The 15,375-nt window shown below is 45.6% G+C and overlaps 1 protein-coding gene and 1 long non-coding RNA gene across 3 annotated transcripts in view; one reads left to right on the top strand and one right to left on the bottom strand.

Annotated features, from left to right (window-relative positions):
* Window positions 1-10,102: 10,102 nt before the first annotated feature.
* LOC138422359 (uncharacterized) lies at window positions 10,103-12,888 on the bottom strand. The gene is made up of 3 exons (XR_011249848.1): window positions 12,426-12,888; window positions 11,087-11,128; window positions 10,103-10,536 (listed from the first exon to the last, which is right to left on the bottom strand). It is a non-coding gene; the product is annotated as an uncharacterized lncRNA (long non-coding RNA).
* The window catches only part of BDH1 (3-hydroxybutyrate dehydrogenase 1), a 39,855-nt gene continuing 36,101 nt past the window's right edge, over window positions 11,622-15,375 (top strand). The window contains exon 1 of one of the 2 annotated variants that reach the window (XM_069557110.1): window positions 11,622-12,079. Coding sequence is in view for 1 of the 2 variants with exons in the window: in XM_069557103.1 (XP_069413204.1) it covers window positions 11,765-11,933 (169 nt within the window). In the remaining variant the exon portion in view is untranslated. The remainder of the gene's footprint in view (window positions 12,080-15,375) is intronic. The other variant, XM_069557103.1, reaches the window with a different exon arrangement.

Genomic DNA, 15,375 nt, shown 5'->3' with positions numbered 1-15,375 from the left:
GTATTTGTCCGCTTCACAGGGCAAAAATGACGTTTCTGGGAGGACTCCCCAGCTACCCCTTGAAGTTAAGATTTTACATCTTTAGACTAGCTCTCTTTCTTACTTCTAGTTCAAAAACTTCAGAGAAGGGTTCTGATTGGTTGGCCACGGATCAGGTGAGCACCATAAATCAATTAACTGTGGCCAGGAAAGCAGACTTGGATCCTTTGGGAAGTACCAGCCCCTGATTTAGACAATAGAAATACAGCAAAGGTGTACCTTTATGGGACAGACATTCTAGGCCAATACTGAATGCACAGTAGGTTTAAAAACAAACAAGCAAGACTCATGTTTCGGGGACAGAGAAGCCCAGGACATGAGGAAGTGTGATCCCAGAAAAGCAGTCATTCTGGCTAGACAATATTTTGGGAATAGGTGGACCAAAATTAAATAAAATTATTTAATTTTTAAAATAATAAAAATTAATCAATTGGTTAAATAATAAAATTAATTTAAAGTTATTTCTTTTATTAATAGATTATTTTAATTACTTTAATTAATTAAAATTAAATAATTTATTTAAAATTCCAGTTTTAGATTATTACCCATTTTTTAATCTGTTACAAATAATGTTGCATCAAATACCCACATACATGCATCTTTGTGAAATACGTTAGTATTTTTATAGAATAGAGTCCTAGAACGGAATTGCTGAGTCAAGGGGCATCATGCATGCTGCCAAATTATTTTCAAAAAATTTCACACCTGCCAGCAGTGTATGAGGGTGCTGCCTCCTTGTGTCTCTTCAACCTTTTAATTTTCATCAATGTCATGAATTTAAAATATACCTTTTTTTGACTTGCATTTTTAAAGTTGGTTTATTATCATAATTTTCTTATGTTTATTAGGCATTTGATTTTTTTAATTGTGCTTTATCCTATGTGTATTTTTTCAAGTAGATTACTTATCTTTTTCTTTCTCATATGTAGGAGCACTTTATATGTTGTGGGTTTTTAGCCCTTGTTTATATGTTATATATGTTCCAAATGTTTTCTCTCAGCCAATGATTTGAATGCTGGCTCTCCTTGTATGAAAGTTTAAATTTTTAAGGAGTCTCATCTTTTAGTCTTTTCCTTTATGTCTCCAGAGCAATGTGTTGGGGTTAGCAAAACCTTTTCCAAACTCAAGCTAATAGAGATAGTCTAATATTTCCTTCTAGTATTTTTATAGTTTCAGTTTTCACTTTAGATATTTAATCTATTTTAATTTCTGCATGTGTGGTATATATGTAAATAATTGTCCCTACACCATTAAATAATTCATCCTTTTTGATTGGCAGTGCCATTCTTATTGTCTTAAATTTCCATTAATTTGTGGTTCTGTTTCCATACTGCTCATTTGTTCCATTAATCTGCTTTTTAAATTCATGCATCAATACCATATACTAAGTAGATTAACTTTGTTGTATGTTTTGATCTATGAGGCATTTTTAAAAATTTTCCTGCTTAATTCAGAATCAGTTGGTCAGGTTCTCCCTCCTGTACCTCCACCTGCCCCTGAACCAAATTCTAGAAAAATTGAATTGAATTCTAGATAAATGTAGGGGAAAGATCCATCATTTTAATATTGCCTTTCAAACTGGAAACATGGTATGTTCTCTTAATTTTCAGTCTGTTTCATGGTACTCAATAAAGACTTACAGTTTGCTTTTTCTTTATTAAGACTTTGCATTTCCCTGTTATCTACGAGTTTTTATATTTTTTGTTGTAGTGTGAGTCTTAGGAATTTTTCTTTAACATTACATTTTCTAAATGGGAAAGCTTTTCATTTTTTCCCTATATTTGTCTTGTATTCAACCAACTTACTGAACCTGTTATTATTCTAATAATACCCTAAATATTCTAGATTAATAATTATATGCCTGGAATCACAGTAGTTTTGACTCCTTTTATTTAAACTTTCTTTTTCTTGCCTTCAGCCTCGCCTTTGAGGTGTCTGGATGTAGTTTCTGTCTTAGACATCTCTTTGGGATGTGACGCTTCGACCCCCCTTCCAGCTGTGACCCCTGCACCATGGATGGCGCTCTGTTATTAACTATGTGTGGTATGGGGCGGGGGGCGGGGGGCGTGGGACTCATGCCATGAGGCAGCCTCTTCTTTCCAGAACATACTCTCCCTGTAAGCACGGCTTTCACCCTTCTCTGTTGTGGGCACTGCAGCCTCACATCACGCACGAAACTAAGAGGCCATTCGAGGGCAAACCTCCAAGGATGACTGGGTGTGCCCTGAACGCCAGCACACAGCCGGACCCCAGCACACAGCTGGACCCCAGCACACAGCTGGACCCCAGCACAGCCCCTTTCTCTTCATCCTGCCAGTTTCCCCTTTCCTTCTAGCTCGGTCAGAACTGGAAGGCTGGGCTAAGTCTGCTGGTCTTTTGCTTCCCGCTTACCCTACACCCCTTTGCACAGCCTCTCATGTCCTATGCTTTCCTCAACTCTTCTCTAATTGGCCTGGTAGGACCCCAACTTGTGCCTTCTGTCCTCTCCCGCCCTAGACCTTTCCCAGTGATTGAGGGAGGAGCTAGCATGCTGTGGCTGGTAAACTGAATTCCTCCTGCACTGGAGGCTGGCTGCAGAACCTGGTGAAATGGGAGGGATGAAGAGGCAAGAACAGAAACCCCTGGTCTGCCTCAAGGAGTCTCCAGCTATGAGGAAACATTGTGCTAGAATCACCCAGAGATACCCCAGCTGGCCAAGGTCTCCTGAAAAAAAGACATGCTCCTGGGTTAGCTGTGTAACCTTAACCGGGCGTCTCCAACCTCTGGGTCACAGACTGGTACCTCCTGTCAGATCAGCTGATTTACTTCCAGTCTGTTTCTGTTCCGGCTTTTATGAAAAGTTTATATGCCTCCAGAGGCTGTGATTCCGCGGCACCCTCTGAACAGAGGCCAATGGACACAGACCACAATTCCCTGACCATCCTCCTAACACATCCTTCCCTGCCCTCTGCCCCCATGCCCCACGCCACAGTGCAGCTCCCTGGGGTCACAGCTATTCCCTGACATGCTGGGCTTTCTCACACCTATGAGAAACTCTTTACTGTTTTCTGTCTGGTGTATCCCTCCTTATCTCAGTCTGTCCAAATTCTACCTATGAGTAAGTAGAATCACGTTTATTGTATGCCTACCGAGAATGTTTGGCCTGGATCCAATCATGAGGAAATGGTCAAACAAATCCAGCCTTGGGAGTATGTCAATGTCATGAAAAATCCTCCCCTCCAGAAAAGAAAAGGCAGGATACTGTTCTAGATAAACAAGGAACTGAAGAGACAGATAACTAAATGTAAGTTAATGATACCTTATTAGAATCCTGATTAAGGTAGAAAAAGTACAAAAGTATAAGGGCATTATTGGGCTAATTGAAGGAATTTGGAGTACAGATTAATTAAATCATATTGTTACCAATGTTTAATTTCTTAAACATGTCGGTAGTGTCATGACTGTGTCAGAGAATTGCCTTGTTCTTTTGAGATACATGGTGAAATGTTTGGGAATGATGTGTTATAATGTCTATAACATATTTTTAAATGACTCAGTGAAGTATATATGTGTATGTGTACATACAGTGAGAGGAAGGAAATATGACAAATTGCTAACAATTGGTGTATCTAGATTATGACTATATGAGTGTTCACTATACTCTTCCTTCATCTTTCTTTATGTGTTTAAACTTTTTTCAAAATATAATTTGAAGGAAAAAATATCCCATCTATCTTATAATCTGAAATCCCAGGCAGTCACTTCCTCCATGGAGGCTGTTTTTTGGCCCAAAGCTTAGGGAACAGCTCCCATTTCCATCCTCCCAGAGCCTCCTGGTTTTGCCTGTTACATCATCTGACCCAAGCCTGAAGAGGAGTAAGCCACAGATATGTCTGTCCACCTCCCTGGGCTATGAGACCCTGGAGGGCAGTGACCGCAGAGACCCCCAGGGATGGAGAGGGTGAAAAAAGCAAGCTTTGTCATGTTCCTCCCTGGCTGGGGACCACCCCTCCTACCTCTGCTTCAGGGCTCCTGAGTAAGGGCCTTTCCTGGTTCTGTTGAGTCCTGCCCTCCAGACAGAAAGAGAGACCAATCCCAGTGTAGAAGGGTCTATTTCAATGCAGTATCAGGGTCCAATCAGGGAAGCAGACCACTCTGAGTGGGTGTATTAGTGAGGGTTTTCCTGAGAAACAAACCAACAGGCTGTGTGTGGATGGCAAGAGAGAGGGAAACAAAAAGGGATTGATTTTGAGAAGCTGGCTCACACATTTATAGAGACTTGGCAAGTCCAGAATCTAGGTTAATCTGGCAAGGCAGAGACCTGGGGAAGAGTTGCAATTCAAGCCCAGAGGTGGTCTGTCCAGAGTTTCTTCTTCTTATGAAGATGTCTGTCTTTTTCTACTAAGGCCTTCATTTGTTTGGATGGGGCCCACCCACATTGCGGAGTGTAATTTGCTTTACTCAAAGTACACCAATTTAAATGCTAACCTCATTCAAAAACAATTTCACAGAGACATTCGGGATAATGTTTGACCAAATATATGGGCTCTGTGGTCTAGCCAGATTGACACATAAAATTAACCATCGCAGTTCACTCCTTGTCAACCTGGCACCCATACATGTCTCCTTAGACCACACTAATTCTCCAAATAAAAACAATAACAAAGTCATAATTCAACCTTCATGATACAACTATGCTGTATACAACTAAAAATGCACTAACTGTTTCCCCAAAACAGGATGCAAAGTCCTTGGGTGATAGTCACACTTACTGATGTCCCATAACTTAATACTGTGATGTGAGGTTAACAATAGTATGATGTATAATACAGAGTCAAAAACAAAGTCAAAGTCAAACATCTTATGTTCCACCAGTGGTCCACAACCTTTTGGGCACCAGGGACCGAAAGGTTTCATGGAAGACAGTTTTCCCACGGATAGGGGTTGGGGGGATGGTTTCAGGATGATTCAAGCGCATTACATTTATTGTGTACTTTATTTCTATTATTATTACCTCAGCTCCGCCTCAGATCATCAGGCATTAGATCCCAAAGGTTAGGGATCCCTGTGTTACATGATAAGGGGATGAGAGAGAAAAGAAAGATAACATGCACATATTCATTACAAAATGAAGAAATACTCATAACAGTTATAGCCCTTGTTCTGTAACTGGCCACATGGTTGTAGCTGGTATTTTTAATTATCTTTTCCACTGCCCATTCCATATTCCCTTTGCCCTCAGCAGGTCTTTACCCGGTGAAGTGAAAAAGTAAAAGTATTAGTCATTCAGTTGTGTCTGACTCTTTGTGACCCCATGGACTGTAACCTGCCAGGCTCCTCAGTCCATGGAACTCTCCAGGCAAGAGTACTGGAGTGGGAAGCGATTTCCTTCTCCATGGGATCTTCCCAACTCAGGGATGGAACCCAGGTCTCCTGCGTTGTGGGGTGATCCAAACTTTCATTTATGAAGAGTCTAGACCATTAGCAGTGCTGCCTGAACTCAGCAGCTGTAATTTTCCACTGCCTTTAGTTATAAGGTACAATACTAAGAGCCATGATGGGACCCTCTATATTGCAGACATACTCGCCTTCACCTGATTGTGATGCCTAAGAGGCAAGTTTTGGTCTCACCTTCTTGCAGCTGGCCTTGTCCAAAGCCTTTCTCAGGTCCTGATTCTGGGCTCAGGGCACTTTCTGGATATTTTTCGTTCTGTTCAGACCAGTTCCTGTGCTCATTCTTGCCCACACACCCCTGGTGGGAAGAGCTCACTATGCAGTCAGCTGCAGCTGCCCTTTGGCATCTTTTTTCTTATTCATCCCTAGGCAGCAGCATCCACCCATGACCCTCCACTTGTCAGAGGGCCAAACTTACAGACATTTTAAGCTTAAAGCAAACAGTTATTAAGATGAAGTTTGGCTTATTCAATGACAAACACAAAACACATCTCAAATCTGAATATTGTATTTTAGCATTAGTTGGCTTTGCTTATCATATGAATGTGAGAATTCCCCTTCCCAGTTAAAGACAAGCATTGGAATAATATACCTGGAAGAGGTTTCCAGGGAGTGTTTATTAGACCCTATCGACTGAGAATTAAGAGAATTCCAGGTGTATTTGGCTTGTAACTTGCTTGGAGAAGATCCTGCTTGCGGATATGGTTGAGGGAGACTTGCTCCAGTCTGCCAATGTGAGCAAATGCTGTGTGTGAAAACTAGCAGCAGAAGGAAAACCCAAGTCTTGGGAGGAGCCTGGTGTGAGGGGAGGGGAGGTTGGGGAGGAACAAATAGGCCTTTGGAAAGAGGTGCTGGCAACCCCAAAATGGAAGGCCTCAACTTGGTATTTTAATTTCCCTTTTGAAATGGTAGGCTCTGGCCCAGAAGCAATAAGCAGAAAATATAAATAATAAACATTCATTGGGGGGGGGGTAATGAAAAGATATTAATAAAATAAGCATATGGTTTTATATTGTGGTTTTAAAAATAATTTGTTATAACATATTAACTATTCTTTAAAAAATAGAATTTGAAGTTCAGAAAATTAAATCAGATTTAAGGGTTGAGAATTTTGTCCCGTATATTTGTCTTTCAAAGTTGATATGATCAGTTAGGACCTATAATTTCTTTTCCTAGTTGAGGGCATCAGATCTTGCCATCTGTATTGTACTCACTGAAAGAAATCTCAGTGGAACAAAGCAACTCCAGTTTCTGTTAAGATTACTCACAAAACAATGCCCAACTGGTTACAAAAACTTCTGTACTCCAAATAGCTTTATGATCGGGATTTTTATCCTTTTTTCAAAGCAAGAACCTTAGAAGAGTTGGTGGTGTGCTAAGAGTCCTTTGAGTAGGACAGACTTGTGTGGGCTCTGTCTCTGACACTTTCTAGTTGTATTGCTGTGGGCAATTATTTGACCTCTTTGGGCCTCAACTTTCTTGGACGGAAAATGGGAATAATCTTGGGTCACTTTTAGGCCAGGTGCAGAGATTAAGTGAAATAATGCACACAAAGCCCTTGGTATAGTGTTTGGTATCCAGTGATCAGTCATCAGCTGCTAAGTCGTGTTACTGAGGACAGGGACCCCATTACTGTGTTTTTACTGTGTTCCCAGTACAAAGCAGGATGCCTGGGATCTAACAGCTCAGTTGAACTAAGCTGCATGAAGGAAGGAGTTTCAAGTAGTGCTATAGCTTGGGGTGGACATGCAGAGGGAGAAACAGTCGTTTTTTATTTCCTCATACTTTTCCTTCTTCAAAGATCCCAATTACCTCAAAATAACTTTGGCTAAATTTCCAAACGGTTCCCCCCTCTGCAATACACACACGAAAAGAAAAAAATATCTCGCAAACCTGTGGCTTAAACAATCATTTAAATTATATACATTAATTAAATTTTATTTATTTAATGTCAAGAGATAGAAAAGGAGTGGGGATGTGGATGCCTGATACACCCTTTTTTTCCCCATAAGGTCTAAGTCCTTGTTTTACTTACTTGTTCATTCATTGCAGGGAGAAGGTTGGGCCTCCAGTTCTCATCCTTGGGTAGAATTCAGTGTTACAGTCACGTTAGGATCAGGGCTCTCTTGCACACTAGATTCTGAGCACTACAGCTTTGTTTAGAATAGTACATTGGGTTTTTTATTTCCTTCACTGTCAATTATAGAAAAAGCTACTCAACACTTCTAAAATTCTGCAGACTAAGGACATGATTTCTAGCCAAAAAAAAACTTTTTAAAAAAATGAAAACTCAGTTGCATCAAACAAATGGGAGGCCTCCAGGGTCTGGGAGAGTAAATGGTGTTGTGCTGATTCTCTATTGCCCAGGATAACTCAGCACAGAACACTGCCCTCATGGTTTACTGGAAGGCTCCCAGGTGGCCAGCTAAGGGCAGGGTTTAACCTGCACCATCTGGTATTGGGGGCTCCTTGTGGCTCAGACTGTAAAGAATCCCTGTGCAATGCCAGAGACCTGGGTTCCATCCCTGGGTCAGGAAGATCCCCTGGAAGAGGGAATGGCTACTCACCCCAGTATTCTTGCCTGGAAAATCTCACAGACAGAGGAGCCTGGTGGGCTACAGTCCATAAAGTTGCAGAGTCAGACATGAATAAGCAACTAACACATACACAAACATCTGTTTGTTTTTGGACACTTAATACTGAAGGAAGAGAAGAGCAGGGGCGTTCAGAGATGGGGCAGGGCCAGGTCTACCAGAGGAGGGCTGGGACTTGGGAAGATGAATGGCTAGTCTGAGCAGGGATTTAAAAAACTCCTAGATTTGTGAACATGGAAGCAATTGGGACCCGATAGAGGGACAGGAGCAAACACTGGGGCTCTCTGGGAAGGGAACCCAGACTAAGCCAATGGTTAACCCAAAAGAAGCATCTCAGCCCACCTTTCAGGGTCATTCTCAGCAGACCTTTCCTGAGTTTGCTAACGAGGAATCCATTAGGAGGGGGATCTTTTGAGGGGGCTTCATCCTGAGAGTCAGGATGCTACCCTTCTATAGACCCTGTCCTGAAGCCTCACCAGAACACTCAACTACTTTAACAAGCCCCTCTTATAGAAGGGACTTCCCTGGTGGCTCAGACGGTAAAGCGTCTGTCTACAACCCGGGTTCGATCCCTGGGTTGGGAAGATCCCCTCGAGAAGGAAATGGCAATCCACTCCAGGACTATCACCTGGAAAATCCCATGGACAGAGGAGCCTGGTAGGCTACAGCCCATGGGGTCGCAAAGAGTCGGACACGACTGAGCGACTTCACGTCGCTTCACTTATAGAAGACTTACAGGGCCTCTAAGGATTCATTTAGCTTACGTACATGTCTCATTTCCCTTCTTGAGGGCTGGGACTAAGGGCTGTTTCCTCGCAAACCTAGTTTGGTAATTTGCAACAGCAGTCTCTTGGTATTGAAATGAGATAAAGTGTGCTACGTGCCAAAGACCCTGGCCTGAGACCTTATATCTGAGCAGAGGAACTGCTTTCACAGCGGGCGTAGGTCAAAAAGTAGACATAATCTTGGCAACATGCTGTGTTGGGAATGACCTGGGCCCCACCCTGTCTCTGCTTCCATGTTCAACCCCAGAGCTGAAAGTTCTCCAGTTTGCTGGTCAGCAGTCAGGACCTCCCTTAGAAGGAGGGAAAAGCTGTAAGGTGGGGCTGAGAATGGCTTTGTTCAACCCTAACCTAGACCCTGCCCTTCAGCTGGTCTGTCTTTTGGGAGTCTGATACTTCCTGCCTGCCTCCAAGAGCTTACTAATGATCAGACGGTAAACCGCTTGCCTACAATGCGGGAGACCCGGATTCAATACCTGGGTCGGGAAGATCTCCTGGAGAAGGAAATGGCAACCCACTCTAGTATTCTTGCCTGGAAAAGTCCCATGGACAGAGAAGCCTGGTGGGCTACAGTCCATGGGGTTGCAGAGTCAGACACAACTGAGCTACTTCACCCACTCACTCACTCAGGGGGCAGAGCAACTGGGGAATAAAAAGAACAAAAGCTCAAACAGAACAAATGGATTCTTCATCAGCAGACTTGGGGAAGGCCTGCTGAGAATACCCTGAAAGTTGGGCTGAAATGCCTCTTTTTTGGCTGCCTGGGTCTTTTATGTGTTTTATAAAGTGTTATTCAATTATAGTTGATTTACAATGTTGTGTTAGTTTCTCCTGGACAGCAAAGTGATTCAGCTGTACATATATACATTCTTTTTAAAAATATTTATTTCTTTGGCTGCATTGGATCTTAGTTGCAGCACATGGGATCTTTGTTGCATCATGCAGGATCTTTTGTTGCTGTGCGTGGACTCTCTAGTTGTGGCACGTGGGCTTAGTTGCTTGGTGGCATGTGGGATATTACCTCCCTGACCAGGGATTGAACCAAGGTCCCCTGCATTGCAGGGTGGATTCTTAACTACCACTGGACCACCAGGGAAATGGTTACATTCTTTTTCATATTCTTTTCCATTACAGTTTATCACAGGATATTGAATTTAGTTCCCTGTTGAGATGCCTCTTTTGCACTAACTATTGGCTTAATCTGGGATCCACCCCTACTTCCCCGCCCCCACCAAAACAGATTCTGAACAAGAATTTTATCAGGTAGTTTATTTGGGGAATGAATCCCAAGGAACAGGACTGGAGGACTAGGAAGAGTCAAACAGCCAAGGCAGGAAAGAAAAAGGCAATCCAAGGGTGGATTACTGAGCTGATTAAGTTGGACACTACCACGGGCAGCCAGGGTTCTGTCATCTTAGGTGCTGTACAAAATGTACCTCGTAACTGCCCACGGAAGAGTGGAACATTTCTCCACTAGCTTCTGTTCGCTTTGGTTAGAGGATGTCCAAGGACGTGTTAATTCCTTTGTACTTCCAGGTTTATGTTCGAATGGGCTGTGGCTTCTTGCAGGGGTCCAGAATGCAGTGGCAGAGAAGCCCTGAGATATGAAGTACAGCGGAAGCAAGGTCCTCTCAGGTTACATCTGTGTGTAGCAGGCTGCCACAGCAAAGCTGGAATAAAAAGATGGGCTGGGAAGGTGTGAGGTCAGCCACAAATGGAGTCAGATAGACATAGACACATCAATTGTCCTGCCTTCCATAAACAGAACTTTATTTCCATAAATTCTGAGTCCAAAGGTAGGAAGGAAGTATGTTTTTCCTGGGTGGAAATATTAACTCTTTAATCAACTGCTTTTGAAGAAGTGAAGTGAAGTGAAGTCGCTCAGTCCTGTCCGACTCTGCGATTCTGTGGACTGTGGCCTATCAGGCTCCTCTGTCCATGGGATTTTCCAGGCAGGAGTGCTGGAGTGGATTGCCATTTCCTTCTCCAGGGGATCTTCCTGACCCAGGAATCGAACCCGGGTCTCCCTCATTGCAGGCAGACGCTTTACCATCTGAGCCACCAGGGAAGCCCTGCTTTTGAAGCAATGCATAAACCTCAAAGTATAACCTGGTGACCCAACATAGCGATCTATGTTATGGCAGTGGTATGCTGTAACAGTGACTATTCTAAAAAACACCACTGTAGCAAGCTTGAGCCTGTCTATGAAATGGGTACAGAAAAACAAGAGTACCCTACCTTCACGTTTCTCCAGGTCCTCAAAGCTCTACCTGCCAGGAGCTGGAGATAAAGCAAGAAGACAGACTCAGCCCTCAAGAAACTCACATAACGTGGAGCTGAGAGGTTTCTTTAAAGCCCCACAGGGCCCTCACTTCCTTCCTGTTTTCATCTGCCTGGTCCCTCTCCAATCAGTTCTCCGTAATTTGACCTAAACATATGTCTGCCACTAATTTGCCAAGACAGCTTCCTTCTCCTCAGTTGGTTTCTCATCCAGGAAACTTGGCAGGAAGCTTGACTTGTGGAGATCAGCCTCCACTGTTCCTTTGTTGAAACTCTGGGAAGCTGTGATATTCTTAAATCTTTTTTTTTTTTTAACCCATTGGAATAACAAAATTTTAACTTCATCTGATCAAAAGACAAACTTTAAAACCAACCAACCAACCCACCTGCCTCAATGAGCTCCAGAGACAGTAAATAGGCATAGGTCCTGGAAGGCGCCTCAGTCTCACCAGCTTTCCTCACTTCCTGGGGCGGCACCTTCACCTTCCTACCCATACCCCGGGGTGGTCTTTCCCCGCTTGCTCCAGAACCAGGATGGCGGTGGAGGAGATCTGAGCGTGGTTTAGGACTAAAGGACGGTCAGCAAGGGGTTAATCCCGGGCTAGGCGCCTAAAGAATAGAGTTACCCTCCGCGGGATGGGGGCTGTGCCTGGCGCCCCAGGACAAAGAAGGCGGCGCGGCGCGGACCGCTCCCCGCCCTGGCAACGCCCGCCGTCGGGCTCCGCCCCGCGCAGCCCTACGGCTGAGCCACTGTCTGTCGGCACACCGCGGCAGCTGAGGGTGGAGGCAGCCGGAGTGAGAGCGGGTAAGGGGCTTCGAGAAGGAAACGGCGGTAGCGCCCCCAGTCGGTGGTACCGGACGCGAGCGCGGCTGCCTGCGAAGCGCCAGGTTATCGCGAACGCACCAGCTGAGCCCTCTGTAACTGGAGCACCCGCGCCAGTTTGTTTTGGGGTAAGAGGAGGGGTCCGCACTTGTGCAGCTCAGGGGTGATGAGCGGGCACCCCTAAACCAGCATGATGCTCGGCTTGGTTTGGATTTGCGTTGCCCTTAAGCCGGGTCGCGGGGATGCGGGTGGAGAAGGGGCACCACATCCTGTAGGCTGGGCCCTGCGAACAAGGCCGGGGTAAAGGTGTAAAAAGATGTATCGATCCCGTCCAGACCTGCCTCAACCCCAGGTAATCCTCATCCTCCGCCCTCCCGGCCTGAAGGTTATTATTCGGAATAATGTGCTCGGTAGGAGGAGACCCAGGTTGAACATGTGGCGCCGAGTCTCCCAAGTGAAACCCTCTGCACTTACTCTTCTTTGCCGCCGCATTTAACAGGAGGCGAGCACAGCCACAAGGGAAAAAACCGGTCCAAGGTCACATGGTAGTTGGAGACCGAGCCAGGACCGAAGCCAGTAGAACTGCTTTCTAGCCCGAACCCCCGCATCTCTCCCGGCCTGTCCCGCATCCCTCGTCCTCCTTCCACGTCCTCCACCAGGCTCTGTTCTCGGGGACTTGCTGGTGATGGGAGTGCCTCCTCCCTTCCCGCGGCGCCCTCGGGAAGGATGCTGGACAGCAGTCGGGCCGCCGGTCCAGCTTCCTCGAGCACGAGCTGAGCCGGGTGTTGCTGGAGGACCGCACAGGCCGGAGGACCGAGCAAGGTGGAGGCGCCGCGGGAGCCGGCGGGAGATGCTGGGGTGGTGGTGGGCCCGGGCGGGGCAAGGCCGGGAGCCTCAGCAGCCTGCTGGCGCCCGCACTGCGCAGCTGGGTCTGGGCGGTGCCGTCTCAGCCAGTGGGAGCGCGGCTTGGGCCGAGCCCCCTCGGCTGCTCGCCTCTGGTAGGCGGGAAGGTGCGGCAGCCCTGCGATTGGCCGAGCTGCCCCGGATGCGCGGCCAGAGCGCGCGCCGCGAGTTGGCGCCTGCGCGTCTTTGGTGTCCCACGCTCTCCCGGCGCGCTGGGGCTCGTCTGAGACAGGGCTCAGGGCGGTCTGTGCGCCTCGGGGCCGCGCCCGGCTGGGGGAGGGTATTCTGCCGCGCGCCACGTTAAGCGCCGTTGATCTCTGCGTGTTTTTTTCCAACCCGTCTGCCAAAGTGTGCCCCAAGTCAGCTGATGTAAAGTCACCTTCTAACCCTGCGAGAGGCTGCAGAGGCACACGTTTAGTTACGGTGGGCTTCCGACTGCCAGGATCCTTTATGACGCATCAAATATCGTCCTTTCTACCAGAGCATTGGAGCCCCGCCCTGTACAGGGCATATGCCCGTAGCGGGCGAGGAAGCTGACCTTTGAAATGTGCGTAGCCCTAGTATTCTCTCAATACACATTTAAAGAGCGGCTGCTTCCTGTCAGACACCAGAGTAGTCATTTTGGAGGAACCTGAAATCAGTGAAAGAACACGTCGGTCCTATTTGTGGGGCAGTCACAGTCCGGGTTGAGACTGGTGATCAGATGGGGACTGTGAATGGTTATAAACAGAGATACCTTTAATGCTACCCAGCCTAGGTTAAGTGCAGTTTCAGAGACGCATAAGGAAAGAGTGAAATGCAAATAAGGATGAGGTTGATTTTTTATTTAGCGGGTCAGGAAAGGTTTCTTGAAGGTTATTTGAATCGGCTTGATGGATGAAGGAGACCTCAGATTAGATATAGGATGAGCAAGGCAGGAAAATTGGAAAGTACAGGCTTATTGAGAGATGATGTAGCAAACTGCATGAGTAGATGAGAAAAGCATAGTTGGAGATACAATTTGGAGGGACCTGGTGAGGACCGGGTGTCAGGCTTGTACATTCTGATTTGAAATGTGGTAATCACTTCTGAGTAGGATGCTCCTTAAACTATCAGTTGTACTAATGCCTTTTTTTTTTAAATTAACATCTGCACGAAAAAAAATCTTGGAAATATCTTTGATTCTTCCTTCTTTCATATCCTACATTTAATTTGTCAGTAAAGGCTTTCCCTTCAAAACACAGCCAGATTTGACCTCGTCTGATTGGCTCTGTGGTTTCCACCAGCACGGTTTCCTCCGTGACAGCCCTTTATATACATGTCTTCAGGGAGTACCTCTTCACATTTTGCTGGAATTGTGCAGTACACAAACTGCATGGCTGGACGTTATGGTCCTGGATTATTGCCATAGCTTATAAATGGTTTCCTTGCTTCTGCCCTTGTCCATCCTCAGTCTATTCTTAACCCAGTGAGAGTTATCATGTTAAAATATAAGCCCAATATGGTATTCCTCTGCTGCAAACTCTCTTAAAGCATTCAAATATTATGTGCCTACTGTGTACTGCTCTGACTTGAATTTGGTAGGCAAGCCCTGTTCTCCTAGGGATGGAATGGCTGCTTAATCTGGTGGTTGTAATTATGGCCATTTTGACGGCTCTGGTAGCAGTTTTTTGGGGAAGGACAGATGTTTCCTTGACAGATGTGAAGAGGGAGAAGCTCATGTCCTGTTATGATTATGAGTTGTGCAGCGTGGCATTCTCAGAATATCCGGCAAGCTTGTGGCATTCTCAGGATATCAGGCAAGCTTAAGAATTGATGATAGTGTCTGCAGAAAGAACCTGCTTTCAGTGTGTGTTCACCAGTATTGTTTTGGCTGCAACTGATTTTAAGCATGTTTAAATCAACACAAAGAGTAAGGATACCACGTGCCTTACAGAGCTGAAGATGAGGGCAGCCTGGTGTCAGGAGCAGATCTGCCCCCAGGAGGCTCTGTTAGTTTTTTTCTCTCTTCACTTCCATCTCTGTTTCTATCTACATGTGTGCCTGACTTTTCTCTCTTTGCAGATTTGCTTTCTCCATCTCTCACTTTCTGGCTTCAGGCTCAATGTCACATAGCTGCCTATCTGCCTTCTCCAGCTCCAGCAGTCAGGTCACATGTCTGTGCCCCACGAGGCTGATTTGCTTGCTTTCACAGTGCCAGGAAACAGAATAATGGGTTCATCTGGGGTCGGGTGTCTCTCCCTGATATAGTCTTCCATGGCCAGAGAGTAGGGGCCGGGGGTGCTCCTCACTGCACAACTGCAGCATCAAAGGCCAAACACTGTATACAGTAGGCAAGTCTGGAAGGACAGGGATCAGGTGAGCAAGATGGACATCCAAAATTTGGCCACTGCAGAGAGTGTGATGTATTTTCTGAGAAGAATTGGCCATCACCCAAGTCTAATCGGGTGACTAGAATCTGTTGGATTAATACAAGTGTCTGTGTTAGGTTTGCCTTTGCTGAACTGAGCTTTAAAGTTAAATCCTTGGCTTTTATTGAAGG

This window comes from Ovis canadensis, chromosome 1 (assembly GCF_042477335.2).
Source record: "Ovis canadensis isolate MfBH-ARS-UI-01 breed Bighorn chromosome 1, ARS-UI_OviCan_v2, whole genome shotgun sequence".
NCBI lineage: Eukaryota > Metazoa > Chordata > Mammalia > Artiodactyla > Bovidae > Ovis > Ovis canadensis.
The sequence above is the reverse complement of the archived record's forward strand: the minus strand, read 5'-3'. Positions and strand labels throughout refer to the sequence as shown.